The sequence below is a fragment of the Onychostruthus taczanowskii genome, unplaced genomic scaffold (assembly GCF_017590055.1).
Source record: "Onychostruthus taczanowskii isolate IOZ18803 unplaced genomic scaffold, ASM1759005v1 scaffold67, whole genome shotgun sequence".
Taxonomy (NCBI): domain Eukaryota; kingdom Metazoa; phylum Chordata; class Aves; order Passeriformes; family Passeridae; genus Onychostruthus; species Onychostruthus taczanowskii.
Window position 1 is genome coordinate 3,222,028 of NW_024504455.1, and position 27,931 is coordinate 3,249,958.

Genomic DNA, 27,931 nt, shown 5'->3' on the forward strand with positions numbered 1-27,931 from the left:
CCAGCCACGTTAGGATTTAGGGAATCTTTGTATGCTGTCCAAGCCCTCTGTCCTAAAGCAAAGGGGCCTGTGGGTCAGGAGGAGAAGGGAAAGTGTTCTGGGAGGTTATCACTGAGAAGTGAAGTTTTCCAGCTGCACACGTGAGCTGCCTTCCGCTGGTCCAGAACACCCTGCTGAAACGGGGACTTGCAGGAGATCCTCGTTGGTTCATGATGTGTTTGAGTGCTGGGGAAGAAAGTGTTGGCAATGCATGTTATATAAATACTGCAAAATGAGGATGGGTCAATAAAATCCCTGCAAATTCTGCAGAGGAGCATGTGGTCAGCAGGTTTGTTCTCCATCGTGGTATCTCTCAGTAGTAAACCTCCAGTCAAGAAATGGAGGTTGTTGCTGTGTGGAAACAGGAAAATTGCTAAAGTGTCTGCTTAACAGAGCAGATGTTTTCTAATACTGATATTTTTTCCTTTCTTCATCTAAAATGCTGCATATTTATTTAGCACAACAAAAAAATTGAACTCCTATGGCTTGATACTGTAGTTGGATTCTGCATTACAGAACTTAATTGTCATGGAGGGGTGGAAGTGGGAATGTAATAGATATTTCTGGAAAGTTTTAGTTAATGCATGCATCATGTGTGTGACGGAAGCATTGCCTTTAAAACAAGAAGTCAGTCTTACTATGCTGTTCAGTCCTTTGGTTGGAGAATATTTAAACTGGCCTTTATGGAAGTAGCCTGACAGCATAAATTTCTTCTTTGAAAATTAGTGGAAATTTACCTCCCTTGGCTTTTCTAAAAATTCCAGATTTTAGAATTTTAAAAAGAATAAAACCTTTCTATCATATAAAGCCTGGAGAACAGGTGAGAAGATGGGGCAAAAAAGGGAATGTTTGGGGGCAGAGTCTGCAAGTGTGGGTAAACATTACACTTTGATTTGTTTCCACAGGACTGTGGCATTCCAGAGGTGGAGTTCTGCCTGGCAGCTGGTAGTACAGAGGGACTTCCCATCTGCATACAGGGTGCAGTTGCCAATTTAGAAGAGCTGGATGTTGAGAAAAACCCTTATATAAGAGTCAGATCAGGAGTGTGAGTACTGAACCTTTTTAACAGCATTTTGCCAGCAGGTACAAGAGTAATATCAGGGGATGAAAATCAGTCAGCAACATGACCAGTATTTGGGATGTTTTGCCAGAAATTAGTAAAGATACATTTAATATTCCCAGCCCTACATGTCAGCATTGTGCTCTGTGGGCTCCTAGTTTCAAGGCATTTTTTCCTAGTTGCTGGCAGAAGTCTTCAGTAATTCCATATTTGAGTAGCTTTATAAATAGAGGAAGCAACTCAGCTATAATTAGCTTTTATTTCGTTGGAGAATCCCAAGTCACCCACCCTGTTACAGCCATAACACTGTGGCTGAACACCAGAAAATGGGTGTTGCATCACCCAAGCATTTCTCAAGCTACAGGCAACCCCTGACATTCTGGAGGGAGGTGATGCAGTGTGACACAGGCCCCTGGGCAGCCCAGAACTTCCTGTGTTGAGCAGAATGGGCTGTTGTTCCCTGGGCCAAAACATCACAGTTCCTGAAGCGTGGGAGTTGTGTGGCTCTTCCCACAGATAATTGCAAAATGACAATAGCTCTGCTATTACAAGAGTCTTGCCTTTCCACGTGAGCCAAGCCTTCCTTCCCACAGTCTCACAATATGTCTGTGAAGCTTGGGCTGGTGAAGGAGTTAAAAACAGAGTCTTGTCTTAGTTTTGACAAAACTTGGTTGTTTTAAGAAAATAACTTTCCATATGGCTCTATGCCTCTTCCTCCATTCCTTGTGTGGTCACCTAAACCTGTGTCCAGCTTCTACATTCAAGTTTCTTTTTGATTTACAACAGTCTGAAGGACTCCCAGCATTTTTAGTCCTCATGTCAAAATTATGATAGCTTTCCAAAGGATTGTTGTAAATAATGATACTTTAATAACTTCCACTGGAAAAAAGTGACATGGGACTGATGTAAGAAGCCTTTTAATTCATAAGGTGATATCTTAGATAAAACTCAGTGCAAACGTCTCATCCTCAGTAGTGGCTTTTTTTTTTTTATACTCATAGAGTAGCAAGCTGGCTTTTTTAACTGAGTGAACAAATTGGTAATTTTCTTCCCTTTCATTTATATTTAGCTTGGACTAAGGAAAAGTATCTGAGATCTTCCTAGCAGTGATGTTGCCAGCATATTTAAATACAGCTTTGTTTTGATGTGCTGTCTCAAACGTTATCTAGCTCTTATGAGTACAAAAAGGAAAATAATTGTAATAAGATCTTTGTATTTGGAATTTAATTGGTGAACTGATTGAGTCATTTGTCCTTACTGTTGTAGATGGCTTGCTTATTCAGACTTGAATTACAAGGGAGAGATGACAGTTTTGGAAGAATGTGATTCACCACCTGAAATTCCTTCAGCAGATGTAAAATCTCTACGTCCCTTAAGAATGGTGAGGACTTCACAATTTCCTAATAAGTTGTGTGCCTTCCTTTTTCTAATTGTTGCTTCCCCAGATGTTTTGACCTAAATACAGCTTGGGCTCTGATGTTCATTCTGGGTTAATCCTCCGTGGTGTGCTTGCTTTAGTCACCATGACTTGTCAAGCTTCTGCACCCCCCAGCATCTTCCTGGGAAACTGCTGTTGTTGGGAGGAGGTCAAATAAGACAGAAAGGCTCTTCCTTTTATTGCATCCAATGCAAATTAATTAGCCAAAAAGCCCTTTTGAAGGTTATGATTTTCTTTTTTCAGTTAGGGTCTACTGAGGATGGAAGACCACATAAGGAGTTTATTACCAGTAGTGTTTCTCTGCACTCAAATCTGGGGAGGTGCAGCTGGTTTTTGTGTTGACAGACAGCACCTGGATCTGCATGTGAGAGAGATGGGAAGGGGTATAACACAAATTTTACTGTGTGCATAGCAAGCCCACGGAAAGTTTAAAAGCCATAAAGGAGTAAGACCTAATAGCTGTCTCTTTAGTCACTCAAGTGAGGTCAGTCTCTTATTCCCTCACAGAGCATCATTCACTCACATTTCCAGAGAAGATGCATTTGTTGTATTTGCTCTTTGACCATAAACATGAATATGTCAGACTCTATTTTCTCTCGTTCCTGCTGTTTTCTCTTTCTTCTAGCATTGCACCATTTGTGCTTTAGAAATTTGAAATGCATACAACAAAGCCTTAAAAGTTAATTTTAAAAACTGGTCAGTATCAATTAGTTTAAAAACATTTACTTTAGAATTCTAGGCATTGAAGGGATGTTTTGAAATTGCTTGCAGTCTAAGAGGTTTGTCAGTGCACTGATTTGTTTGTAGGTCAGGTTTATAGTGTGCCTGGCCTTTTGAAATCTATGGCCAGCACTGAAAATGGTGAATAAAATTGCAAAGACTTCATGCTCTGATAGTACTGTAAAACACATGCCAGAGGGGAGCTTCAGGTTTAATATAAATATCTGTTTTTCCCCCCATTTGTCTTTAGGGTGGACTAAAGGTGCAAATGCCAATGAATGTCAAGGTAAGCACAGAGAGCATAGAGAATAAAATATAAGCACATTGGGAATATGAAATCTTTATGCAAGCTACTTTCCTTTTGTTTGGTGTGTGATCTTTGATAACTATTCAATGCTTGCTGCTGAAGAAAAATTCCCTGATGCTGTCAAGCTCACTTAGTGTTTGATGAGGTGTAAAAGTACCAGTAGTTTGTTTTTCCACTTACTAGGAAAGTGTGGATTTGCTATAAAATGAGTTTTTCTGACTTGACACGTTAGTCACTGTAATGATAAAGGGATTTGGGTAGATTTTCCCATTTAACTTACTGAGTTTTAAAAGAAAAGGAGAGGGAAGGAAGAGGAAGGAATAGAAGCCTTCCATCCTAGCCCCTATTCCAGTACAAGAGTTGTGAGTGAGACCATGATCCTTCTGTGATCCGAGGAGCTGAAAGCTGATCCAGAGCTATTGCTCCTTTTTCCTCCTTTTTCTACAAAAACACTAATGCTTTAGGTAACTTTTAATTATACAAATACATGCATGACTTGGGTATTTTTCTACTAAATGCTGCAAGAGATGCAAATATTGTTAATAGCTGATGTGTGTGATTCAGCAGAACTTGAAGGGGCTGTTAACTGCAGTCATGGCAATAACTTCAGCAAAGTACAGGGAGAGGCTTCTTGTCTACTTTTGAAGGATTAAGCTCAACATCATGTTTTCTAGATAATAATATATGAGAAAACCCACTTTGGAGGATGGTCTAAAGAGTTTTCAGAAAACATCACTTCTGTCCCAGCACTGTTTGGTAGTGACGAGGAGTTTCAGGAAATTGGATCACTACGTGTAATTGGTGGAGTGTGAGTATATTTCGCTTTTATATTTATTTATTTTAAAACAGAGAAGCATAACTAAATGCTTAGGAGTGCTAAAAGGGGTGATTGGAATCTTCCACAGGTGAAATGTTTTGAGAAGGGAGTGTATATTTCTTTTATTATCAGCTGTTCAATTATCATCCTCCCAAGCTAAATGTGTGAAAGGTGTGAAGTCAGTGTTTGCCATTTGGATGCTAATAAATTAAGCCACTTTGTTCACACAGAGCTTTAATTTGTATTGAATTATACTTCTGATAGTTTCTACTTAATTTGCTGAAATGACCTTGGGTAGGTGTGGTCAGTCTTCAGTTTGACATTTTAATACCTGTGAAACCTACAAACTGTTTTATTGTCTTAATGGTTTTCCTCTGCCAGCTGTTGCATGTTATCTGGCATTGGGAATGCGCTGTTATTTTCATTAATTGAAGCACTGGATGGATTCTTTGTTGTCCTGCCCTCCCTGTGTCACACACACACACACAGAGGACTGTGTCACCTGTGTCACAGGTGGATGCTCTGAGGTAAACTCAGCACCAGCCACCCTCATGTTGTTCTTTCCCAACAGGACAGGACTGTCTGAGAGCAGGCAGGATGGTTGCTTCTGCCAAGGACTTCAGTAATAAAACAGTTTTCAGAAAATCTAGCTTTTGTTTCATAAGGGATTTTCCACTTTAGCATAAAGATGGAATAACATACATCCTTTCAGGCTGCTATCAGAATTTTATGAGCACTAAATTCAAAACAAACTTAATTGTTAATACTCAGATAATCTGTTCTTAAGTGCATTGTGTGTTCGCTGTCTGGGAAGCCTCAGATTATTAAAAATCATTGTTCTGTCTGTTGTGGCAGCTTTTATTTTTAGTGCTGTGGTAACATAAACAGCTGAATTAATGTAAACCAAATGGTACTAAAAGTAAAGCTATCCCTGCCTGCCAAATTTCACTGCCAACAGAATTTGTACAGCAATTCTAATATTTACAAGGGGGCTTTAATGAAAGAATTGCTGTCAAGAAAAAAAGGTGGGAGAAGCACTTTTCTAAATTGACGTCCATTAGAGATTTGAAGTTGATATGGAAACACCTTCTTTTAACTGAGCCTTATCTATTTATTCAAAATATTTTGAAAATTTCTATTTGTTTACTGCTAAAACATATTTCATATACAATATGGTTTATATCTTCAGTTTGCTTGTCTTTTTATATGTATACAGTTTTAGATTAAAGCAAAAAAAAATACAAGCAGGCCAAATCTTGTTCTGCTGAAATTTGTTAATTTTGTCACCAGCTCCAGCAAGGGTAGGGTCTCATCATTTATTAGCACACTGAAGAGATCCACTGCTAGTGTTTTTATCACTGAAAGTTTTGGCATCTAGCTGCATCCTGGGCTCTGTGGTACCAAACATTGCTGTTGGGAATGTGGCTGGCTGAGAGGAGGTACACTGAGAAGCATTACATAAATCAACTATTGTTGGATAAAGAATCACATGGCAGGATTTTGATCCACAAAGAACACTTGATGGGTGCCTGTTGTGATTCCAGACAAGCATTGCTTTGTTCATTGGCTGGGTTTGTGATACTCATTTTAGTGATTTTGGGGGGTTCTCTTCTCCCTTTATTTGTTAGAGAAAATCATGTGTGCAGTTGTTTTGCCTTTACTGACTTCTCTTTTTTGTTTTTTTCTTGTTGTGGGGCTGCCACAGTTGGGTTGCCTATGATAAGGAACGCTACAAAGGCCGTCAGTTCTTGCTGGAGGAGGGAGATTATGAGGACAGATGCTCCTGGGGGGGAAGTGACAGTGCCCTGCTCTCCTTCCGCTTCCTTCAGGCTGTAAGTACTCACATGGATTTCTTACAAATTATGCACAGCTCTGTCCATAAAGAGCAAGATTATTCCTTGTGCAGCTGCCTTGGGTTGGGGCATTCCATCTTTTGCCCATGTTCATCCTCATTCTTTGCCTGCTGGCTGAAATCTAGACTGCACTAAGGAAGAAGCAGGTTCCAAATAGTCTTTGTGAAGTTCATACAAAAACTGTATCATGCAGAATTCCTTGTCTACCTGCCAGGTTTTCCAAGTACCTCAGTCCTGCACCTCAGGCTATTTGAATCTCTCAAATGGAATTTTCTTAAAAGCATAACGTGCCTGAGTGTACAGAGTAGTTCTTGATTAAAACAAAAATAGCTTTTCAGTGCAGCAGCTGTTGCAAGCCTTAAAACAGCATTACCCTCTGTCTGTGATTTTTCTGCCAGAAAAATTTGGCAGCAGACATAATCATGGTAAAAAAAAATCCCTCCTGCTAAAATGTGTTTAGTGGAGGCAGGGATGAAATAATAATAAAAACTATTTGTAAGAGTTCACTATTGGAAGTAAAGTTAGACTTTTTAGCAATAGGGAAACATGAGGTTAGAACTTCTTTATCATTTCCTTTGTTTTGGGTTGGGTTTTTTGTTTGTTTGTGTAAGTGTTTGAAGGGTTTTTTATTATAATGGCAGCTCTGTGAATATTAAATACAGCTGCAAAGAGTAAGTTCTTCTGAGACTAAGATTGTTCACTCTGATATTACCCAGTTTTGTAAACTCAGATTACTCATCTCCTCATCTGAGGAGATGTGATATTCCTGAGCCAGGAATTTTGTGGAAATTGAAGATGGGGATTTAAAGCAAACTCACTGTCTCAACAGTCTTTTCTTTTTTTAATAAAAAGTTAATGTGAGCCCCTGAAGGCCATACTTAAATTCACAATTTGCAAGTTTGTTTTTCATGACAGGCATCTAGCAAAAGCTGTATTTATAATCAGAGTCTATCAAAATGAAGATGGGAGAATGAATTGAATTCAAGAAAAATATCCTTCTCCAAATAATTTATTTTTAGGTTTCTGAGAAAAAAGTAGGTAGGAAATTTCTTCAGATTTCTCATTTTGAATGTGCAGAATCCTATTCAATTACTGAATAATCTTAGTTCTCCTCTCTTTTCCAGCTGTATATAGAGTACTTGAGCAACTTAAATTGATCTTTTTTGATTTTTCTCTTGGCAAAGGACATAAATACAAGTTAAAATCCTGCATGTGGGTAGCAAGAATGACCTTCCATGTCATGTATTTAATTTCATTTGTACCTAAAACAGTAAGAAGGCTCAAGTTATTAACATTTTAAAAACATGTATCATTCACAGTCATATATCAACATATATCATTCCACTTGGCTTATCAATATGTATAAATGTTTACCTATTGATAACAGAAGTGAAAAGGAATAATTCCCCTCAGTTTGTTGCAAAACTGAAGGCAACCAGCTGCTTGCCAATGGAATGAGTAATGGCCCTGGTATTGTGTTGTTTGGCTTGACCAGCAGATTGCCTCCCTCTGGGCAATGTGCAGCACACAGGGCAGTGCCCAGGCTGGCCATATGCTCCCTTTGTGACTTTGTATACCATACTTAAGGTCAGGATTTTAAAAATGTTTTAGTACCAAATGTTCAGTTTCAAGGGGACCCGGGCAAAAATCCAAACTCTGTGTGCTTGAGGCCCCTGACTGCACAGCAAATGTCCTGGCTCTTCTCCCTGAGCTCAGGAATTCTGTCAGGGGAAGGTAAAAGTTGCAATGGTCTCAGAATCCACAGGGATATTGTTATCCCCCTCCCCAGGCACTGGTGAAAATGTGCTCAATGTGGGCACACTGCAAGGGCTGCTTTTGGCTGCCTTGAATATTGCTGCAGTGAACAGTCACAAGGGCTGATGGGGGCTCAGGGGGTGTTTGGGAAGCAGAGATAAAAAGATCTTGTGGGATGGTTCTTCTCCAGCTGCTGCCAGCTCCCTGTCAGCATCTGTGTTGAACACACCTGAGTCAAGTGCAGAGCCCATTCCTGGGGGCAGGCAGCAGTCTGGACTGGGAGCTGCTTTTGGGGACACTGACATTTGCTTCTGCTCTGCAAATGCATTTCAAGCTGGGGTTTGTCCATGGCTCAGTGAAAGAGCAAAGTTTCTGAGTGTGTTGCCTTCAGAGCTTTCCCACTAATGTTTTCAAGTCTAGAATGATCTGCTGTGGTCTGAAAGTCTTTTCTCAAGAAGTATTTTTCCTGTTGCTTGTTTTAAGAGAAGTTGTAGTGGAAGTTCAGGGAGAAAAGAATGATGGCTGAATTTGAAATATGTTTTAAATTTAATTACCACTGTGAATATATTTAAGTATTATAAACTTAGCTAAGGAAATTATGTGTAGATTTGATCTAAATGACTTTTTGGGTACTCTTTTGCTTTAGAACTGTTAAGAGTAGCTGGTTTTCATTTGCACTAATACTGCACTAGTTTGGTTGTTCTTTCCTTCTTTTTTTTTTTTTTTTTTCCTGAAAAGTTCTCTGAATCTGCAGTTGTTCATTATGATTTTTCCAGACCTGGCACTTTAATTTCTAGTGTATACCTGAAATAGTTGCAATAGTTCAATTAAATGGAGGAAGGAAGTGGTCAGCACAGTAAGAGAACCAGTTTTACTCCAGAATTTGTTCCATCATCTTTTACTGTCCTGTAAACAGTGCAGAGAAGCTGAGCCACGTTCAGTTCTAAAACTGGTTTTCATTATTCATTGTGATTGTGTCCTGTAGAAAGACGTGGTGTCCTCCAAAGAGCCTGTTTGATCAGGTTCACCTGGCCAAATTAATCTGGCTGCATGCTTGCTTTGGCCTTAATTTCTTGGTGTTTTTCTGATAAATCTTTTATAAATCTTTGTTTTCCCAGTGTTTAATGTAATAATACTCAGGGTGGAGTCCTCATATGTTTGTGAGTCTCTGACAACCACATTATTGGCTTGACAGCAATTGTTTCTTGTTTGCAGGACTTACTGAGTTTCAATTTATAACACTGCTGAATGATTGGGAAACACTGAAACTGAGTTCCTGCTTTCTGTTAAAAGTCAGAGGAGTAAAGTGAATGGATTGTTGTTTTCTGTTTTCCCAAGCAGCGACTGAACCGTGTGCTTAAAATTGCTAAGTGGTTAAAAAGCTGAAGATTTGAAGCCCAAATTCAAATAATCTGAAGCTGTGCAAGTAAGCTGGCCAAGAAACTAAGCTGGCTGAAAGCACAAAGTAGTGTCACACAGCTATGTAAGAGAGAATGTGACAGTGTTAAGCAGGATTTATTTATAGCTGTAGTGGATGTATCCAAATAGTACAAACCCCTTGTGCTGGAAAGGTGATCTTGCCCAGGCTTTTCCCCTCCGTAATTATTGCCATGTTGCTGGAAAGGGATGAGGAAGGAGAAGTTCAGTAAAAAACTATAGTCATGGTCATGCTTGGAGTAGTTATTTGTGAGGCTTTTGGAAGATCAGTGCTAAACTCTTTTCTTCTTAACTCTTCCCACACAGCATCTTTGCACTCAAAGTGGAGAGGATGGTGCTCAAGGGCAGCAGGCTCTTCCCCTCTGCAGTGCAAACCCCTGAAGGCCATATCAGATTGCCAGGCTTGGAGTTATTCCAGAAATTCAATGCCAAAATATCCCATAAAGATCCACACCAGGGAGCCAAGCCCCTTCAAGCTCTATAAAATGCTGTATTTCTGGCTAGAACTCTCTCCCAAAATGTTTTGTCTTGTGAAGAGTCATGGAGCTGTGACTGTCCTCTAACTCCTGTGCTGCCTCTTAGGATTTCATAGAGTCTGCAGTGGCACTTTTCCAGTCTGAGGATGAAGATGGAAAAGCATTTGACATCATCAATGAAGAAATCCCTGATTTGGAGCAGGTTGGATTTGGCCCCGAGACGAGGTCGATTCTTGTGAAAAGTGGAGTGTAAGTCTGCTCAAATAGATGGAACTGTTAAACATTTCTGTGCACCTTTGGGTGCATCTTTTGACAGAATATATTCCACGTGATACACCTGGTAAATATTTGGAGGAGAAAAGTGTTTCTTTACATTTCCTTGGGGAGTGGAAGGGAAATAATAATTCTAGTTTTCTGTAGCTGTCATGCCTACACTTTGATTTGGATTGAAGTGTTCCTGTTCATAGGAAAAGCTTGTGATGTCCCCGCAGAAGAGTCACATAGTTCCATTGCAGTAATACTGAAAAGATATTTTAGATATATTAAGAGCTGGTATAATTTTAGGGACAAGTAGAGCCTGTCCAGAAAGGATGAGATGTGCTGTATTTGTAATAAAGTCAGATGGCTGGCACTGAAAATTAAAATAATTTTTATAGAACTATAAAAACTAAAACATAAAAGACATTAAGGGAAAAGACCATTGTGAAATCATGTGGGTTTCAGACATTTAGTAATAATTTTTAAAATGCAGTATTAATATTGTCATCACTACCCTAATGGTGATGGGGATCAGGAACTGTGAAGTGAGGGACCTGAACTGCTTATGTAGGGATTGGGGATTGGTGTCTCATGAGGATTAGGTGCAAGAATGAAAGCCTGAGACTCAGTTTGGAGAGGAGGGATACAAATGAGAGCTGCAAAATCCTGAAGGTGGTAAGACAAGATTAATGCAGTTCACAGAATCTTGCATGACAGCAGTTGGGGGAAATGCTTTACAGAACTGGAGATTGCTTTAAAGCAGATTTTTATATGGGAAGGAAAAAAGCTTTTCCTACACCAGAGGCAGTGAGTTTCTGGAACTTGCTGCTGAAGGCACTGTGGTAGAGAGAGCACCAGGAGGTTAAAAAAAACCACATTAGATAATTAATAGCAAACAGATTCATCAGTGTGTGATAGAAGTAAAATGAGTAAAGACATGTCCTGTTATATCCCTAATAAAACAGTCCCAGTGCTGGGTGAGTAAGAGGAATGCGCCACCAAAAGTGGGTGATTTAGGGGTGTCTTTCTAACCAGCCCCCATCTGCTTCTGCCAGGACCCTCTAGTTGGAGGCTTCTTTCTTCTTAAATTGCAGGAGAGAAAGCAGGCTGGGAGAAGCTTGAACTGCCAGCTATTCTAGGCTTTTGCTTAATCTCATCAAGCCTTCCTCAGTTACTTCTCTTTCTTCTTGCACCATATTTTCTAAATCCAACTGGAAAAGCTGCAAGAAAGCCCTGTCTGGGGGATGCCAAACAGGCAAAGATTCAATTAAGAGACATTCAAAAAGTTATCAGTTAAGTGTCTTTCCTCTGAATTTCTGAGCAGGGCATCATCTCACAATTAATTTGGTGGGAAGGCAGACACCTAAAATCTTTTGTTTGTCGAAGTATGGACAAGCAGAAAATCAAGTGTGTGACAATTTTGTGCCTCTCACCAGGTTTAATGTTGCACTGTCTGCCAGGTGGACATTCTGTTGTGCTTGACTTGCTGTTATTGTCATCAAACTACTCAGAAAAATGCAATGTTTTCAGTTTAATTTTTGTGTCGTTCTCCAGGTGGGTGGCATATCAGCAGAAATATTTCTGTGGAGAACAGTACGTACTGGAGAAAGGAAAATACAAATGTTTCCTTGACTGGGGAGGATCTAGTAAAACCATCATGTCAATTCGACCTGTTAAGTTGGTGAGTTACCAGAATTTAAGGGAAAACCTTAAAAGAAATGAGACCTTTGGAGTTCAGAGTTTACCATAATAATGAAACAGGAGAGCCCACATTGTAACAACTTGTGTATCTGCTTGGAAACAATTTAAAGACCCTCATGGAAGGTATAATGAGTCTGTTCAGGATGGAGACTTAAATGGGCACTGCAGATCTTTCTTGTCTCTTGAGGAAATTGTCAGGGAAACTTCATAAGAAGAATTTTCCTTTGGCAGACTGCATACATGGAGAAAATATCCTGGCCTGGAAGGATTAATTTGCCTTAAAACATCGTAATTGATAATGTATTTAAAAATACTTGAGAATTTATCTAGCCTGTGCTGTTACATAATGGAATTCTTTTAGGTTTTTTCCTTACTTTTATGCTAAAATATTTGTACTAGATACAGTGAATAAAGACAGGAAATATTTTTAATCCATTATTTAATCCAAGGTAGTGCCAATTCACCCAAGCAGATTAGTGCCAGAACTGTCAAAACCCTAATGCAAAACAAAGACAATCTACAGCCATAAGTATTAAAAGATAATAAGTAATAAATTATTAATAAGTAATAAATTATAGGAATGCAAAAGGAATACTTAACCTTATTTTGAAGACTACATGTTGGGAGAGGTGTCTTCTGTTGGATTCAGTTCTGTCTTTTTTTTCAAGAAACAGCCTCAAAAGTAAATGCAGAGACATTTACATGGACTCTAATGCACATTATGGGAACTAATTAATGCTGATGCAAGTTCTCTGTGTGAAAGGCATTGAACAATCAGGCAGGTAATTGTGAGCTTACAGGCAGCTCATGGCAGAAATTGGGAAAGAGAATTGTGCCAGGAGCCTGGGAAGTTTTTTTCCTCTGCTCCTGAGTTCATACTTTACAAATTTCAGGCAACTTGGCATGTCTCCTAGGAAATTAATTGTAATTAATGTTGAGGTTTTCTGATGTGTGTATATGTATTTATTGTTGCAGGAGCCCCTTGGGACGAATGAGCCTCCACATTTGGTAAGTTGGCATTACATAACAGTCTCTAGTACTAAACTACACTCAATAATTAATGCTGAATGCCTTGCTTCAGGTGATATCTCAGTAATTTCAGGTGATACTTCAATATTGTCACCTTGCTGCAGCAGATCAGTGATGGAGGAAACTGGCAGATATATAGATAAAAGTAAAGTCTGCCAAGTGTTCTGCTCTTTGCTTTATTCTGGATCATACCCTTTAGTATTCTATCCCCAAAAATGCAAGCAGTCCAGTAGGCTTTGAGTGACATTGGAGCTCTGTAGCTATTGATTTTCCTTTTCTTTCCCTCTTGTTTCTGGAAACTCACCATCCCATCCATTCATCCTTCTCTTTATGGCAGATTTTCTTTCCATTATTTTGCGTTGCAGCCTGTTTCTCACTCCTTTTTTTATGTGTGAGATGAAGATGAAAATATAAACTGCAGCAAAAGGAACTGCACATTTCAAACCTGCAAATGCTTCAACACCTGGAAGTTGGGTTTTTTATTTTACATGCTGGTATTTCTGCTTTCCAAAGTCTTCCAAGCAGATAGAGCTGCTCCTTAAGGTTCCCTTTTTGTTACAGTAACATTAGAGCTTAACTGGACACATCCTGACCTTGATAAATCTGTGATAAATCTATGGTACATCCTGAAAGTTTCCCTGAAAGATCTGTCCTACTTGGTGATAACTTACTAAGAGAAAGCAGTCCCTATAATTCACTCCAAGTCTCAAAAATTACTTAGTTTAGGGTCTTACACTCTGGTCCTTATCTTACAAGGTTATATTCCATTAATGGACCTTTGAGTTATCTTTCTGAAACACAAACCTACTCTGTGTTCATCACCATGTGTGCTCTGTGTTCCCTGTGATGTTCTGTCCCAGCAGGGCTCTTCCCTTGTCCAGCATGAGTTTTTTGATTGATCTCTTTCTGTCCTGCTAGCATGGGTGATGATCTGAGTGATTTTACTGCTCTCCATGGCATGCTTTTAATTAAGCAAATTTGGGAAAAATTATTTTGAGAAACATGACTTATTCTCAGACAAAAGATATTTTAGAGCTCTGTGGTTCTGTTTCAGCACACTTAAGTATTTTGTCATCTGGACACAATTTCTCTCTTGCTTGCTTGGATGGGAAATGTTGTGCATTGTGTTACTTAGCAGGTGGACCACACCCTCCTTTTACTCCAATTCTACCATTTTATGATTAACCCAAGACTACAGGAAATGTTTCCTGTCTGAAGACATAATTGGTGTATTATTTTAGCCTTAAACACTGACTTCCTGCCCGGCCTATTCACATGGCAGTTTGCAGCCAAATCCAAAGACTTGCAAGTATGTTCATCAGAGGGCCTTGCTAAATGATACCAGATAAAATAACTGACTCAGATAAAACTGGTGGGGTCTAAACTCATCTGAACTTTTTATTTTTTTTAGGATCTCCCAAAATCTGTTCTTTGAGTGTATTATTCCAGTGTTGCAGACCTTTAAGATCAGTTCAAACCTTTGAAGTTTCAATAAGTTGTGCTTTACAGGCTTTTTTATTTCCATAAACTTGACATAAACCTCTGTTTGTGTATGTGCACAGACACCTTTAAATATTGACATGTACTGGATTGTATTATGTCTCTTATGGTCTTTAATAACAGTCATTTAACACCATTTTTAAAAAAAAATTAGTATCCTGACTTACCACAATCCTGGTTTTCATAGGAGTCTGCCTTGGGTCTAGGGAGGAAATAACATATTTCATATCACTACAGTTCTTGGAGGAGGGGAAATATTTTGAGTAATTTTTAATAGGAACATATTTAATCACTTAGGATAAGCAGAAGACAGGCCTTTAGGTAAATACCAAGAATTTCACATTCAGAGTAAAATAAAAGTTTTCTTCATGAAAACCAGTCTCTTAGTTTGGAACTTCTTAAGGATGGTGCAAATGAGCTGGCAAATCCTTAAACATCCTGATGTTTGACCCTTGAGTAAGTCAAATATTGGGTATTTTCAATGATTATACATTCTCCCACCTTTAATAAGCATATGTCTGAACTAAGGGAGCTGTTTGCACTGTCTGTAAGAGTGTGCCTTTTTTTAATTTGTGTTCTTACCAGAAATTGAAAAGCAGCAAAATTTTCTGACATTTCTGAATGACTCCCCTGACCTTTTCTGCCTGCCAAGCTTGCTAATAAACCAGCTACACAGAGTGTAAGAAATCACCAACTCTGCAAAGCTGTTCATTTCATTTATTAAAATAAAGCTTTGCTCAGCAAGAACAAAGCCTCTTTCAACAGCAGGTGACTTGTAGAGACAATGTAGGAAACAGATAATTGCTGTGCAACCCTGCATTTCTACTTTAATATTCTGTCCTTTGGCTTTTTGGGAAGCGAAACCTCACACATTCATGTCAGACCCTGACAAAGTGGAGGTGGCTGCAGTTGGAGACTAATTGCAGTGTTTGCACTGAGGAATCACTGCTCCACCCCAGCTTCTGTCAAATTAAGACCCTCATTCATTACCAGATAAATTCTGTGTTAAAATGAGTTCGTGAATCTTTTTTAAAAGCCTTGCGTAGCACGTGGCCTATGAAAGAAAGGCAGTGTGTATGTATATATATTCCCTTTTGTAAAGAGCTTGGAGATGAGTGGGTAGAAAATACAGTGTCATTACAGCTTAAATAGGTGCTTTGTGACATAGCAGTGCAGTTGTATTTACAGAAAAGTCAGTTACACTTTATTCATTGTATTGTAGCTGATCCTTGCTCTCCAATTAGTGCTCATAGCCTGCAAGGCCAGCTTAAGCCTTTCTTGTTCTTTCTAACGGGAAACATTCATTTCTTTTAAAAACATAGACTGAACTTTTCCATAAAATCATTTGCTGACACTTGTGTTTGGCCTTCTCACTCTGTGCTGGCAAAAGCACTTGATTTCTTTTCTTTGGCAGGAAGCTTGGCCAATTTGGGGCATGAAGGGGGAAGTAGCTCTTGCAACAGCCATCATGTTTTTCTTCCATTACAGAATATGAGCTGTTCTCTTGATACACTTCAATTTTTCATTCTTTTCCAGCCTCTCTCTCAGGCTTTCAAATGAAATTCATCTCAGTTACACAGTGGCAGCCCAAGGGTACAGAATTCTGGGTGTCTGTGCTATAGATCATAGCCTACATCATACCAGGGTTTCCTCTTGTTTTGGTGGGGGCTTTAGGGTTTTTTTTGTGTATTATTTTGGTTTAGGTTTGTTTTGGGGGTTTTTTTGGGTGGGTGCATTTGTTCATTTGGGCTTTTGGTTTATTTGTTTGGGAGAGGTTGGTTTTTTGGGAGGTTGATTGGGGTTTTTTTTGTCTGGTTGGCTTTTTCTCTTTTACTATTGTTGCAACATTTTGAGCCTTCTTGCTTTTTTGGGGTGAACTGATCACACCTTACTGGTGGGGTGTGGTTCACTGTGACTTGCAGCTCTTTACCATGACATTCAAAAGCAGCTTGGCTGAACCTCAGAGGTCCCCAGTTCCCTCAAAAATCCTCCTGCTAGTTCTGAAATGAAAAGAAAGCCACCTGCAACCACTGTGATCAACAGAGGATTTCAGGGCACTTTGTCAATAGCAGCTCTGTGTCTTTGACCAGCATTTCCCCATCCTGCTTTGAGCACTGGATTGCTGAGCTGTAGTGAGAGTTAAGCTGCAGTTCAGGATGATAACAGCCTTGATTCCTCCTCTTCCTATTTGTGCCTCTCCTGCTGCAGTTGAACTTATACTTGATAACTCTGCCTGCCTTAGCACCACTGGGAAGCCTCCTGTGCCAGCCCAGAGATGACAAAATACTTGATATATTTCTAAAATAAAGCAGCTGTAGAAAATGTAAGTGATTCTTTGAATGGCAATTCATTCAATTGTATCTTTGTGTATTGAATGGCTACTTCTCTGATAGTACAGCTTTCTCTGTTGACATTAATGATAATGCCTTCATTTTCCTTCTAGTCATTGTTTTTGTTTTGTTTTGTTCTTGTAGCTCAAAGCTTTCAGTAATACACATTTCCAAGGAGCATGTGTAGATTTCACAGCAGAAGTTTCTGATTTTACATCATTCATACCATGTTCTTTTAAGGTTCTCCGGGGATGGTAAGTGTCTGTTGTTTTACATGCCATCATTTTCAGTATTATGAATTTTTTTTTCAAATGTTATGAAATTTCAGACAGCAGAAAGCACATAACACATGCCCATCATCTTCCATCATGTCTTAGACCCTTTGTCCTGCAAGGCATCTCAGTAACTCTCATGCTGTCCTTGGTTTGGGTGCTGTGCCTTTTGCTCTCCCTAGGGAACGTTTGCACAGTTACCATGACTTTTTTTTGACTCCAATTAGAATTTATTCCAGATTTTGAGACCTTTGGTACAGTGGAAGTGTCTGAATTCCACTCAACATCGTTTGACTCTGGAACTGAGGCTTCTGTACCACACAATTTGATTTTGCTGCTTTGGTTGTTTTGCTGAATAGGCTTTCAAGTCACCTTACTTAAAGCTTGACAAGAGCAAAGAGAATTTTTTATTCCTTTTGTCCTTAGCAAGTATTAATCTTGAAAAAAACATACTGTAAATAAGCAGCTAGAGCAGCTTATTTTTTTTTGTTGTTATTATTCTTGCAGTTGGCTCCTGTGTTACAAAGGGGAAACCACTGACAATCACTGTGTGCTGGAAGAAGGCCTCTATGTTGACCTCAGTTCCTGTGGCTGCCCAACGGCTACAATCAAATCCCTCAAGCCTATTCAATATGTAAGACTTTATTGGGGGAAAAAAATAACATTTTGGAACTCTTTTCCCTGTCAGATGTCTGAAGTGAGTGCTTGCCCTAAACAAACTCCCAGTTAAGGAAAAGAGTGAGGTTTGTTTTCTTGGCTCACGGGATTTTTTGGGTTGGGAGCAGGTCAGGCTGCGTGCACACTTGCACAAGGTCACTTGTAGCTGCTCTTGGGTGTTCTGGGTTTCAAGTTGTTCTCTTTTTTACAAGTGAGACACAAGATCCTCCATGGCCAGGGGGTTGGACAGGAATGCATTTTTCCCTTCAAAACAAGAGTGATACAACCTTTTACACATCCCATTGTAATCCTGCACACAGGACATACAAATCTGCAGTCTTGATGTGATGTCTGTGCCTTTCTTCCACATCTCGGTGGGCTCTTCTTCAGGAGCATCAAAGATGAGCTGTAACACTGTTGGTAAAAGAGAAGCAAGTGGCTTCTCTGCCCTTCCTCTGTGGCACTGGCCACCAGCTTCTCCAGAACTCTTCCTCCTTCCCTGATCACAGGACACAAACTCAGCCTATGTGGTGTGTGTCCTTCAGTGCAGCTCCTGTGGAGCTGGACTTCTGGGCTTACTCAGTTCAGCTTTTTCAGATATGCAGTCCTTTTTACCATTTGTGAGCAGATTTTAAAAAGAAAAAAAAAAATCCAACCAAGCAAATGAAAAAAATCCCCCCAAAAAATGCCCAAACCCCAAGCAAATGCAAACACCAAGTCCATGGGCATGGTGGGAAGGGTGTACAACTCAAATCTGAGAGCTGGACTTCTCACTAGGCTGTACACATACAGTGACTTCCCACCTGCTCAGAGCCTGGGTTTTAGATGAAAGTTCTCCTTTTCAAGTTAGGCTTTTGGACTCTGCTCTGCCAAATCCAAGTGAAGTTTTGACATCAAATAATAGTAGGCCTCATCCAAATCTCCCTGCCTGTAATCTCACAGGGAAGTAAACATGAAGTTTGGCGTGGTAGGAGAGTGCTGGCAGCCCTTGTTTCCCAAGGGCCAGGCCCTTGAAGAAGTTTGTTTGGCAGGCTGTGTGTGGGGAGCTCACACACATCTTCTCTGCTTTTGCACCTCTTAGTTTGGCTCTTCTCTTGCTGATAGTAGCCCTTGTGATTCACAAATTCAAGGCACTGAAACAGCATAAAATACCACTGATCTGTACCTGTTTGTCCTCAGAGCCCCCGGGGCAGTGCTGGGGACCCTGGTGTGGCACAGACGTGACCCAGAGCACGCAGCAGGTCACGGCCAGGAGCAGCCACAGTTCACTCTGAGCATTGTCCACAGCTCTTGGAACAGAGCCCCTTCTATTACAGCATATTTCTGTTAGCTCACTCCAGAGAGGAGCAAGCCTCTTCCCAAGTGGAATTGTTGTGTAGCTGTATTGAATTCATTTGTGGTGTTGGGAACCCCTTGCATTATTCAGCTTTGAATGCCAGCCTCATTTCAGAGCTAAGGTGTGTCCCCTGGTAGCTTATGTGTGAGAAGGAGAACTTTTAACCCTGACACCAAGCCCTGGATGTGCTTTGTCTCCTGCTCTCCTTTCAGGGAGATGCAACTGCTGCCAATGGAACTGTGGAGGAGTCCCACGCTGGGAACATTCCATTTGTTCTATAGAAAATGCAGCTTTGATGGAAACAAAATTATTTGCAAACTGCACTAAATGGGGGAAAAAAGTTATTTTTTTTCTATTTAAGAAAGTAAATTTTTGATTTTTAGCTTGAAAAGTCCCAGAAGTGTAATTTGTCTAAGAGCTTAATTGCATAACAAAATGAAGATTTTTCTTCTAAATCACTGAGTTGGTCCCACTAAAATAGAAAAAAAAAAAAAAAGAAAAAAAACTAGAAAAAAAAAAACCCCAACACTTTCAGAGCAATGCAAAATGTTTTGGACAAGAAAATAGGCTCACACTAGCGATAGGTTGATGATTTCACTGTAGTGACAGTATTTTAGGTTGGCTATTTTTTATTCTAGCTCTTAGCTCTTGGAGGGATGTTTTATGTGTTGTCTGGTGAAAAGTGAAGTTTTCAGCATTTAAGTACATTTTTTAGGTACGGCATGCTGCTCCCACACCATCTCTACACACTCTACCATTTCACAAGAAATTCAAGTTAATATGGTTCCACTTTGCTTATTTCCCCATTTATTGTGCACTGGCATCACAGAGGAATTCAGCACATCTTTTCATCCAATTTCCTCTGTTCCTGATGAAGTTTCCTCTCTCCCATCACACCTTATTCTCCAAAGTGTGTAATACTCAACCCAAATCTTTAGGAGGCCCTAGATGTGCTTTTTTCCTGCTGTTCCATTTTCCAAATACAGGTTGGACTGTTTCATCATCCTCAGAGCATTTAGGAAAAGCTGTGGAGTAACAGGAGGGTACAAAGAAGGAACAACTGACACTGATGCCATTTGCCTCTCATCATCTCCTTTCATCAAAAAATCCCAAGCACTTCTCCAGCAAAGCTTGTTGATGAAATGTGCTGTTGTATTGTTGTTAGCAGCCCTCCTGCAGGCAGGTGAAAGCCTAGCACAGGTTCAGAGTTGCTGCAGAGGTGCAGAGTTCTGTCTCATCAGCAAAGGCTTGGCTTTCATATTGCCATGGGTTCATGGAAGGGAAATGTGGGCCCTTGCCCAGCTCCAAGAGAGCAGGTGGAGGCAGCTGGGCCATTTATGGGGCCGTGGTTGCTTCTTGGGGCATTTGTCCAGTGTTTGCTGCTTGAGGAGGTTAATCTTTTGGGATAGAGAATCTTGCAGTGGGGAGTTCACCTCTGGTGCTGCCTTTCCTCAGCTGTGTTGTTCTGACAAATTCCCTGTCATATTTGGTGATATTTACATGGACAAGAATGCCCAGGATGCTTGCAATGAGCAATTAGCTTTCCTTCTAAAGTGTTACCTTCAACCTGTAAATCAAACCAGTCTCCTGGTTTCTAAAACCAAAAATGAGATCCAGATTCTAGGTTGTGCAATGCTTTTTTTGTTTGGTTGGGTTTTTTTTTTCTCTTTTCTTCTGAGGCATTCTTTATTCTTGCTCTGATCAACTATGATAATCCTTGTATTTCTATATAATCTTATCTAAGTTAAATACAGGTGTTAACTAATCACCCCAGCATTCCTGTGAGTCCAGTAAAGAAATCAGATGCAAAAACTACCTGCAGTTCCCCAGGGCCAGGCACTGAGTCACTCTGTGTGGCTGGGACTGGACCGTGGGCATTGCACTGTCCAGGCATCCATCCCACACTGAAGGGAGCAGCCAGGCAGGAGCAGCTCCAGCAAAGGCAGTTGTAGGTGATGAGCTGGCCAAGCCTGGAGAGTAAAGATTTTCCAAGGATGGTGGAACACAGCTGTGGAGCCTCCCCCAGTTCTGGCTCAGATGAAAGCTCTTTGCAAAGCAGCAGCTCTGCAGCAATGGGCAGAGCTCCATCCCTTGCCATGGCTGGCTTGCACTCAGCCTTTGGTCTGGCCCTCTGCATTCCTCCCCTTGCCTTTCTTAGGCTTTCCCATCAAAGTTTGCAAAACCTTAGTTGGTCCAAAAAATAAATGTGTGAGGGAAAATATGTTTTTTTGAAAAGGGGTGGGCCCTTTTCAAAAGGGTTTTATTAGTAAAAATTCTCACAAGTTTCATAAGGAAAAATTATTCATAGCTAAAACTATTCTTTTTGCTCTAAGCATGTGTGCAAATTCACCTGTGCACTTGGGTTTCAGTTCTAGTGCCCTTTGGTCATCTGTGTGTTTGAGGAAGCTCATCTTGCACTGATCCTTGTTTCATCTCAGACACTTCATGCTTGCCTTGTGGCTTTTTTCCTGAACAAGTAAAGCATAAAAATCTGTACTGAATTGTGAAAAATTGTGTTGCACAGCTTCACTAAAAGCAAAGTAAAAATCATTGAGGGAGAAGTCTGAGCTGAGTTGAACTGTGCAAGAGATTTTTGGTGTGTTGGTTTTTAGTGTTGATTTTCCATTTTCATTGCTCCATGTGCTGTGTTAGCCACAGAACACCACACCTGTTAAGTAAAGTATATCAGTGTATTTAACAGTTCACAAAGCTGTTCATATCTTGAAATGTTATGTAAATGTAGCTTTCCTTATTCACTGGCCTCTTGAATATAATAAATCCCTTTAGGTTTCTCTCTGGACAGTTGCATGAAAAAACAGGATGAGCAAAACCTCTTAAAACGTTATTGGTGCTGGTTTAAGCTAAGGCAGTCAGTTCCTTCATACATAAAAACTGTTAAGAAATTTCATGTTAAGAAATCCTGTAGTGCTTTGATATTTTCACAACTGGCAAGCTTTTCCCAAAGCATGGCATTTCAGGTATTTTCCTTGAAATAACTGTGAAAAGAAGCTGAAGTAATGCTGACCTAGGCATGGGAATGGGTAAATATAGATGGCTTTGGCTCACCTTTCAGGTGAAAATGTTCCTCAGCATTCTGCAAGAAAGGCTGGGAACAAGATGCCTCCCAGCCTAACAGCGTAGCCCCAAACCTTGCTTTTCACTGTTCCCAGTTTCCATGGAGCTGTGAAAACAAAGTCAGAGAAAAAAGCCAGGCCCAAGTCACTGCTGCCAGCTGTTGGCCTGGAAGAGAATGCAGAAGGTGAGGAATCAGTGCAGTGCTCTATATATGGCTGTGGAACAGGAGAGCTCAGGGCTTGGCACAGCAGCCTGGTTTCCTTCTGGATTTCGTGTGTGCGAGGTCACTGCATCTCTGCTGAGGTCTGCCTGGGACAGAGGGGTCAGACCATCAGTGGTGTGTGTGTCAGGGACTCTGAGCAGCTGCACAGGGAGTGCTCAGAGCTCTCAGTCCAAGCAGTCACAGCCACAGCAGAGCTGGAATACTTTTAATCAACTCCAGCAGTTTGCTGCTGTGGTTCCTGGTGTGTAAGTGGATATCCTGGGTCAGATGACTTGTCCATCTGGTACAGCAGCCCTGCCCCTTAACATCCTCAGTGTTGCAACACCAGGATCAATATTTAGGTTTGGGCAATAATGTCCTGCACCTCAGATGGCAAATGGTGTTTCTCATGGTTAGCAATGCACTTGTGAAAATTTGGGCCTGTTGTGGACGTGAGTTCTGGTGTCCTCGCAGGTGAAAGGCAGTGCCAGGGCTCTTGCAGACAGGAGTGTGATGATTCTGCCTGGCTGAGCAAAGCAGCCTCAGGAGTAGCTGCCTGCCCTAGGCCTGCTGGTCTGGCTTTCAAAGTGAGCCTTTATCACCCACTGTAAATCTGAGCCACCCCATCCAGCAGGAGGCACTTGGGAAGAGCGACATTCCAAAATAAAAGCGTTGCAGGTTTTGATCCCTTTCTGGTGTGTAACATTATATTTTGGGAGCATGGTAGGATTTAAAAACCTCTCTGAGTTGATGATCCCAAGCTTTTCTTCAGATTGTCTCAGTGAGCTCTGTCCCTGCAGTGTTGCATGACTTGGGCTGTCCCTGCAGAGGAAGGCAGAACGTGACCAACCAGCTGCATACCAGCTGCACTGAGTCAGTGTCAGGCAAATTCATGTGTCCTGGCACACCCCTGAGCTTTTCAGAGACACTTCCCTACACTTCGTGTGCCTCTTCAAACACGAGAATTAATTTCCCTTAATTGCTCAGTGCCTGTGTCAACTTTAATTCAAGATTTTGTTCCATTTATTTCACCTGAGGCCATGCCTTTGCTGCAAGAGAAATCCCAGATTTTGCCTGAGCCAGCTATCTCAGGGTAACATCTCCTAAAAGAAGGTGCCTTTCCTGGAGAGGCAGCTCACTGACTTAGTCAGACCTGTTCCCTCTTCCTTTCCAGGTGTAAACTGCAGGCCCTTTTGCTTCTGGTTTTAGGTTAAAAATGCTGAAGCATTGTACAAATATTCCTTGTACTAGGGCACAGAATTTGTGTATTTAAATCTGCTTCCTCTGTTTTTCTGCTGGCCTTATAGCTGCACCAAATTTTCATGCAAACTGATCTTTTTATTTGCTTTCACAGGCAATCTGTCAACTGTAGAAAAGGGCATTAAGTGAAAAATGTTTCAATTCTACATGAGATCGTAGAATTGACTTATTATGTTCTTCCTTCAAGATTGACAGAGAAAAAAATAGGAATGTCTGTTAAAAAGATTGAGAACCTTTTATTTGACATTTCTGGCCTTTTACAATTTGTAGCTGCTTAAAATGTTTGCAGTGAACTACAGCTAGTTGAAGTCTGTGGGCAATAGACTTTGATTTGACTCACTATTTTAGATGCATGTTCCATCAATAAGTAAATAAAGTGGATTTTTGAAAAGCAATCAAGGCTACAAATCAGATCAAAATGAGATTTTCCCAACAGAGGCCTCTGCATCACCTGGTGTCTCTGTGCCTGGCCTGTGTCAGTGGGGCACTGCAGTGATGGCAAAGCCACTGGTAAATGCATTTGTTTCAGCTGTGTGCTGTGGGGTTTCCCTTGTTGTTACATTTGCTGAGGGAGCACAAGCTAACCCAGAAGCATTGTAGGAAATTCAATGTAGGAAGTGGGCCAGTGTGTGCATCACATCTAATAACTGAAATTGTACTACTTCCACTAAAACTTTGTGCTTTTTTTTCTTCCTTCCTCCTCCCCCAGGTTTTTGCTGAGCCTTCCATCAGCCTGTTCAGCCTGGAATGCTGCAAGGGCAGAGAGCTGCACTTCAGTGAAGCAGTCAATTCTGTTTTGAACGAGGACCTTCATTTTTACACCCAGTCTGTGTGGGTGAGAAGTGGATTGTAAGTGTGGAAGAAATACCCCTGTCAGATTTGCACTGTAGGAGCTAGCACGGTCTCATGATTATTGCCTTGTTCATAGGATGGTTTACATTCTTAGCTTCTGTTCTGAGGCACAGACTTTACAAGGCAGGTAGTGTAAACTTGGAGTGCCTTTATTAACAGGCTGTAAAATGCCAGCTGTAAACTGCAGTGATTTAAACCACTGCAGTGGCTCAGGGAAGCTTGATGTGCTGACTGGCTGCCAGAGAGGCAGCAGCTCCTGAGAGGAGCTCAGGGTGGATCTGACAGCTGGGACAGCTATTTGCTTCTGTTATTAGTTTAACTCTTCTCCAGGAGTGTGAATGTACACCCAGGTTCTTCTGTGAAAACATTTTACATCTGCAGCAGTGACCTTCTAACCTCTTCCACATCTTTCCCTTTCACCTTTTGGAAGAGCTCCCAAGTGTTCTGTTTTCAGCCAGGTTTTCAGCCTCCACACCCACAGCAGCAACAAATAACTTGCAGAGTCTCATCCTGCAACTGAGAGTGGCTGGAAACTGCTGTTCTCCTAATGGGACACACATTTCCTATGTTTGTGTTTGACCTTTCCCCACCTTTTCCACACGGGCAAGGCTGTAATTTTCTTGAGAGAATAGAGAACAAGCTTCCCCACAGAGCTTTGCCAGTTCACAACAATTCCCACCATTTGTGCCACTTCCAGCCTCAACCTTTGCTGAAAATGCAGAAGTGTGTGTTGTCTGGAAATTCAATCCCTTTGCCCCAGCAGTTGGCTGAAGGAAGGGTGATGGCTTTGGGACCACGTGGCAAGAAATCACAGGAGAGTGAGTGCACCAGGCCAGCCCCTCCTGCACCTTTCTGCTCATTTTTGGGTGTCCAAGCCAGGTTAGGTGCTTCCCTGTCTCTGGGGTAGGTTCAGGGCAGAAATGCTGGGTTTCCTCTGAGCTCTTTTCGATGCTTTCTGCGAAAGAAAGTCAAGATTTTCACCAAGGATGGTGGAACACAGCTGTGGAGCCTCCCCCAGTTCTGGCTCAGATGAAAGCTCTTTGCAAAGCAGCAGCTCTGCAGCAATGGGCAGAGCTCCATCCCTTGCCATGGCTGGCTTGCACTCAGCCTTTGGTCTGGCCCTCTGCATTCCTCCCCTTGCCTTTCTTAGGCTTTCCCATCAAAGTTTGCAAAACCTAAGTTGGCAAAAAAATGTGTGAGGGAAAATATGGCTTTTTTTGAAAAGGGATGGGCCCTTTTCAAAAGGGTTTTATTAGTAAAAATTCTCACAAGTTTCATAAGGAAAAATTATCCAGAGTTAATATACTTTTTGCTGTAAGCATGTGTGCAAATTCACCTGTGCACTTGGGTTTCAGTTCTAGTGCCCTTTGGTCCTCTTCTTTGTGTCTGTACACTACTGAGGAAGCTCATCTTGCACTGATGCTTGTATCATCTCAAACACTTCATGCTTGTATTGTGGCTTTTTTCCTGAGCTGGTGAAGCATAAAAATCTGTTCTGAGTTGTGAAAAATTGTGTTGCACAGCTTCACTAAAAGCAAAGTAAAAATCATTGAGGGAGAAGTCTGAGCTGAGTTGAACTGTGCAAGAGATTTTTGGTGTGTTGATTTTCCATGGTTTACCTGTGTCATTTTCATTGCTCCATGTGCTGTGTTAGCCACAGAACACCACACCTGTTAAGTAAAGTATATCAGTGTATTTCACAGTTCACAGGAGACTTCCACAGCCTGTCCCCATCCCACACAGCAGACAGCTAGCCTAAAGGCTGGGGGTGTCAGGTGATTGTGGGATGTCCTAGAGGGTTTGTTTGCCTTATCTGGGATTCAGAGTTCAGGAAGGCAGGTTTAGAGGGGTTTTTGGTTCCTGGTCCCAAAGCCTGCTGTCAGCTTTGGGCAAATAGCAAAGATTTATGTAAATAGTCCTGTGGCATCTTGCTGCCAGGCTTAGGTGAAAGGCTCCTTCCTGAGCCAGCTGGGCACCTCAGTAAGGCACAGTAAGTAAATCTGGGATCTGCCTTGGCAAAGGGTGCTGGGGTTCTCTGAGAGGTGGCACATCCTGTGTGAGAGCAGAGGTGGGATTTTCCTGTGTCACTGAATGCCAGGAGCCAAACCTGGCTTCAGATGGTGATCACTGTAAGTCTTTCCCCTCTCTGTTCCCTGTAAATGTTTGCTTTGAAACTGCATTCCACGTGGGACTGTTCATGCTCCAAGAATAATGTTAACAGGGAATTCTCAGTGACTTGACAGAAACCATTGCAAGGTAAAAAAAGCCAGGAATGTGTTCAAAGTATAAGGCACAGGGGTGCTCAGGCTGCCCTGAGTACCTGTTAGTCAGGAGGTGAGGACTTGGTTTGAAGAAACAGGGACCCAGCCTCATTGCCAGGCACAGCTGAGCCTCCATGGAGGCCCGAGCAGGGCTGGCTCTCTGCTTCTCTGAGCTGTGGGCACTGGGCAAAAGCAATTCCAGGTGCTGTGAGGCTGTGGGTGTTTCCTCACTGACTCAGGGCACAGCCATCCCTCGTGTTCCTGGCAGCTGACCTGTACAGCAGGTAACCTGGGAAACCAGCACTTGCTTTGTGCTCAGAGGAGTTAATGGGTCAGGCATTTAGGAGTCACTGTCCACACAGCAACGTGCTGTTGATAGAGACAGAAGGGATCTGTGCTCCTGAGGCTGCCTTTGTCAGCAGCATTTACTGAGCAGATGCCCAGATAACAAGGGGTCTGTGTGAGCCAGTGCTTTAACTGGGTGTCACAGGACTCAGCCACGTCCATGGTGTATTCACGACAGGAAAATCTGCTGCAGCAGGGTGTGGGGGTTGGAGTGGATACCTGTAATGTGTTTTCAGACAAGTGAAATTGTATAAAAAGCTTTAACTGCAACAAAAGCATCAGACAAGATCCTCTGGTAATCAATGTGCACAACCAGGCAAAGCTGCAAGTGTGGCTCCCTAGTTTCTTAACACAGGCCTGGCTGAAACCAGCATTATTCCCATCTGGGCTCATGCAGAGGTTCTCCTTTTTGTGGGGAAAAAAATGGAGGGGGAGAGGGGAGATGGGAAATGTAGTTTACAAATTTTAGGCAGACAGACAGAAAACAGGTGTGGATTCCAACAGAAGGCAGTCATCCCTCTGAAATGGATGGCATTTTGCAGCACAGAAAGAGAGGCATCACTGTGGAGAGCTTTGGGGGCTTCCAAGAGCACAGCTCTGAGCTGCAGTTTAGTTTTGCTGTGGATAACAAGTGCCCTTTGACATTCTATTTTCTGTATCCAGGTGGATTGCCTACGAGGGATGCAATTTTTTAGGCAAGCAGATTCTGCTGGAGCCCAGGGAGGTGTCAAACTGGAGTGAACACAGCGGCTGGAAGGTGGTTGGCTCCCTTCGTCCTGTGAAGCAGGTACTGCAAGGCTGAGTGAGGAAAAGGGGATTTATGGACAGGTATCAGTTCTACCATCCAGCACACTGGGGTGTGTTGTACTCCTTAAATCAGGCCTAGTGATGACAGCCAGAAGGACCCACTGAAGATTGCTGAAGCAGAAAATGCCTCTTGCAGCAGTTACT

At 41.5% G+C, this 27,931-nt stretch overlaps 1 protein-coding gene across 2 annotated transcripts in view; it reads left to right on the forward strand.

Moving 5' to 3' along the window:
• The window catches only part of CRYBG3 (crystallin beta-gamma domain containing 3), a 93,187-nt gene that overhangs the window by 49,910 nt on the left and 15,346 nt on the right, over nt 1–27,931 (forward strand). For both annotated transcript variants that reach the window (XR_005953866.1, XM_041420855.1), the window contains exons 8-19: nt 945–1,084; nt 2,366–2,480; nt 3,508–3,543; nt 4,239–4,372; nt 6,087–6,213; nt 10,009–10,151; nt 11,715–11,841; nt 12,837–12,869; nt 16,865–16,974; nt 17,500–17,626; nt 24,232–24,371; nt 27,644–27,767. Coding sequence is in view for 1 of the 2 variants with exons in the window: in XM_041420855.1 (XP_041276789.1) it covers nt 945–1,084; nt 2,366–2,480; nt 3,508–3,543; nt 4,239–4,372; nt 6,087–6,213; nt 10,009–10,151; nt 11,715–11,841; nt 12,837–12,869; nt 16,865–16,974; nt 17,500–17,626; nt 24,232–24,371; nt 27,644–27,767 (1,356 nt within the window). In the remaining variant the exon portion in view is untranslated. The remainder of the gene's footprint in view (nt 1–944; nt 1,085–2,365; nt 2,481–3,507; nt 3,544–4,238; nt 4,373–6,086; nt 6,214–10,008; nt 10,152–11,714; nt 11,842–12,836; nt 12,870–16,864; nt 16,975–17,499; nt 17,627–24,231; nt 24,372–27,643; nt 27,768–27,931) is intronic.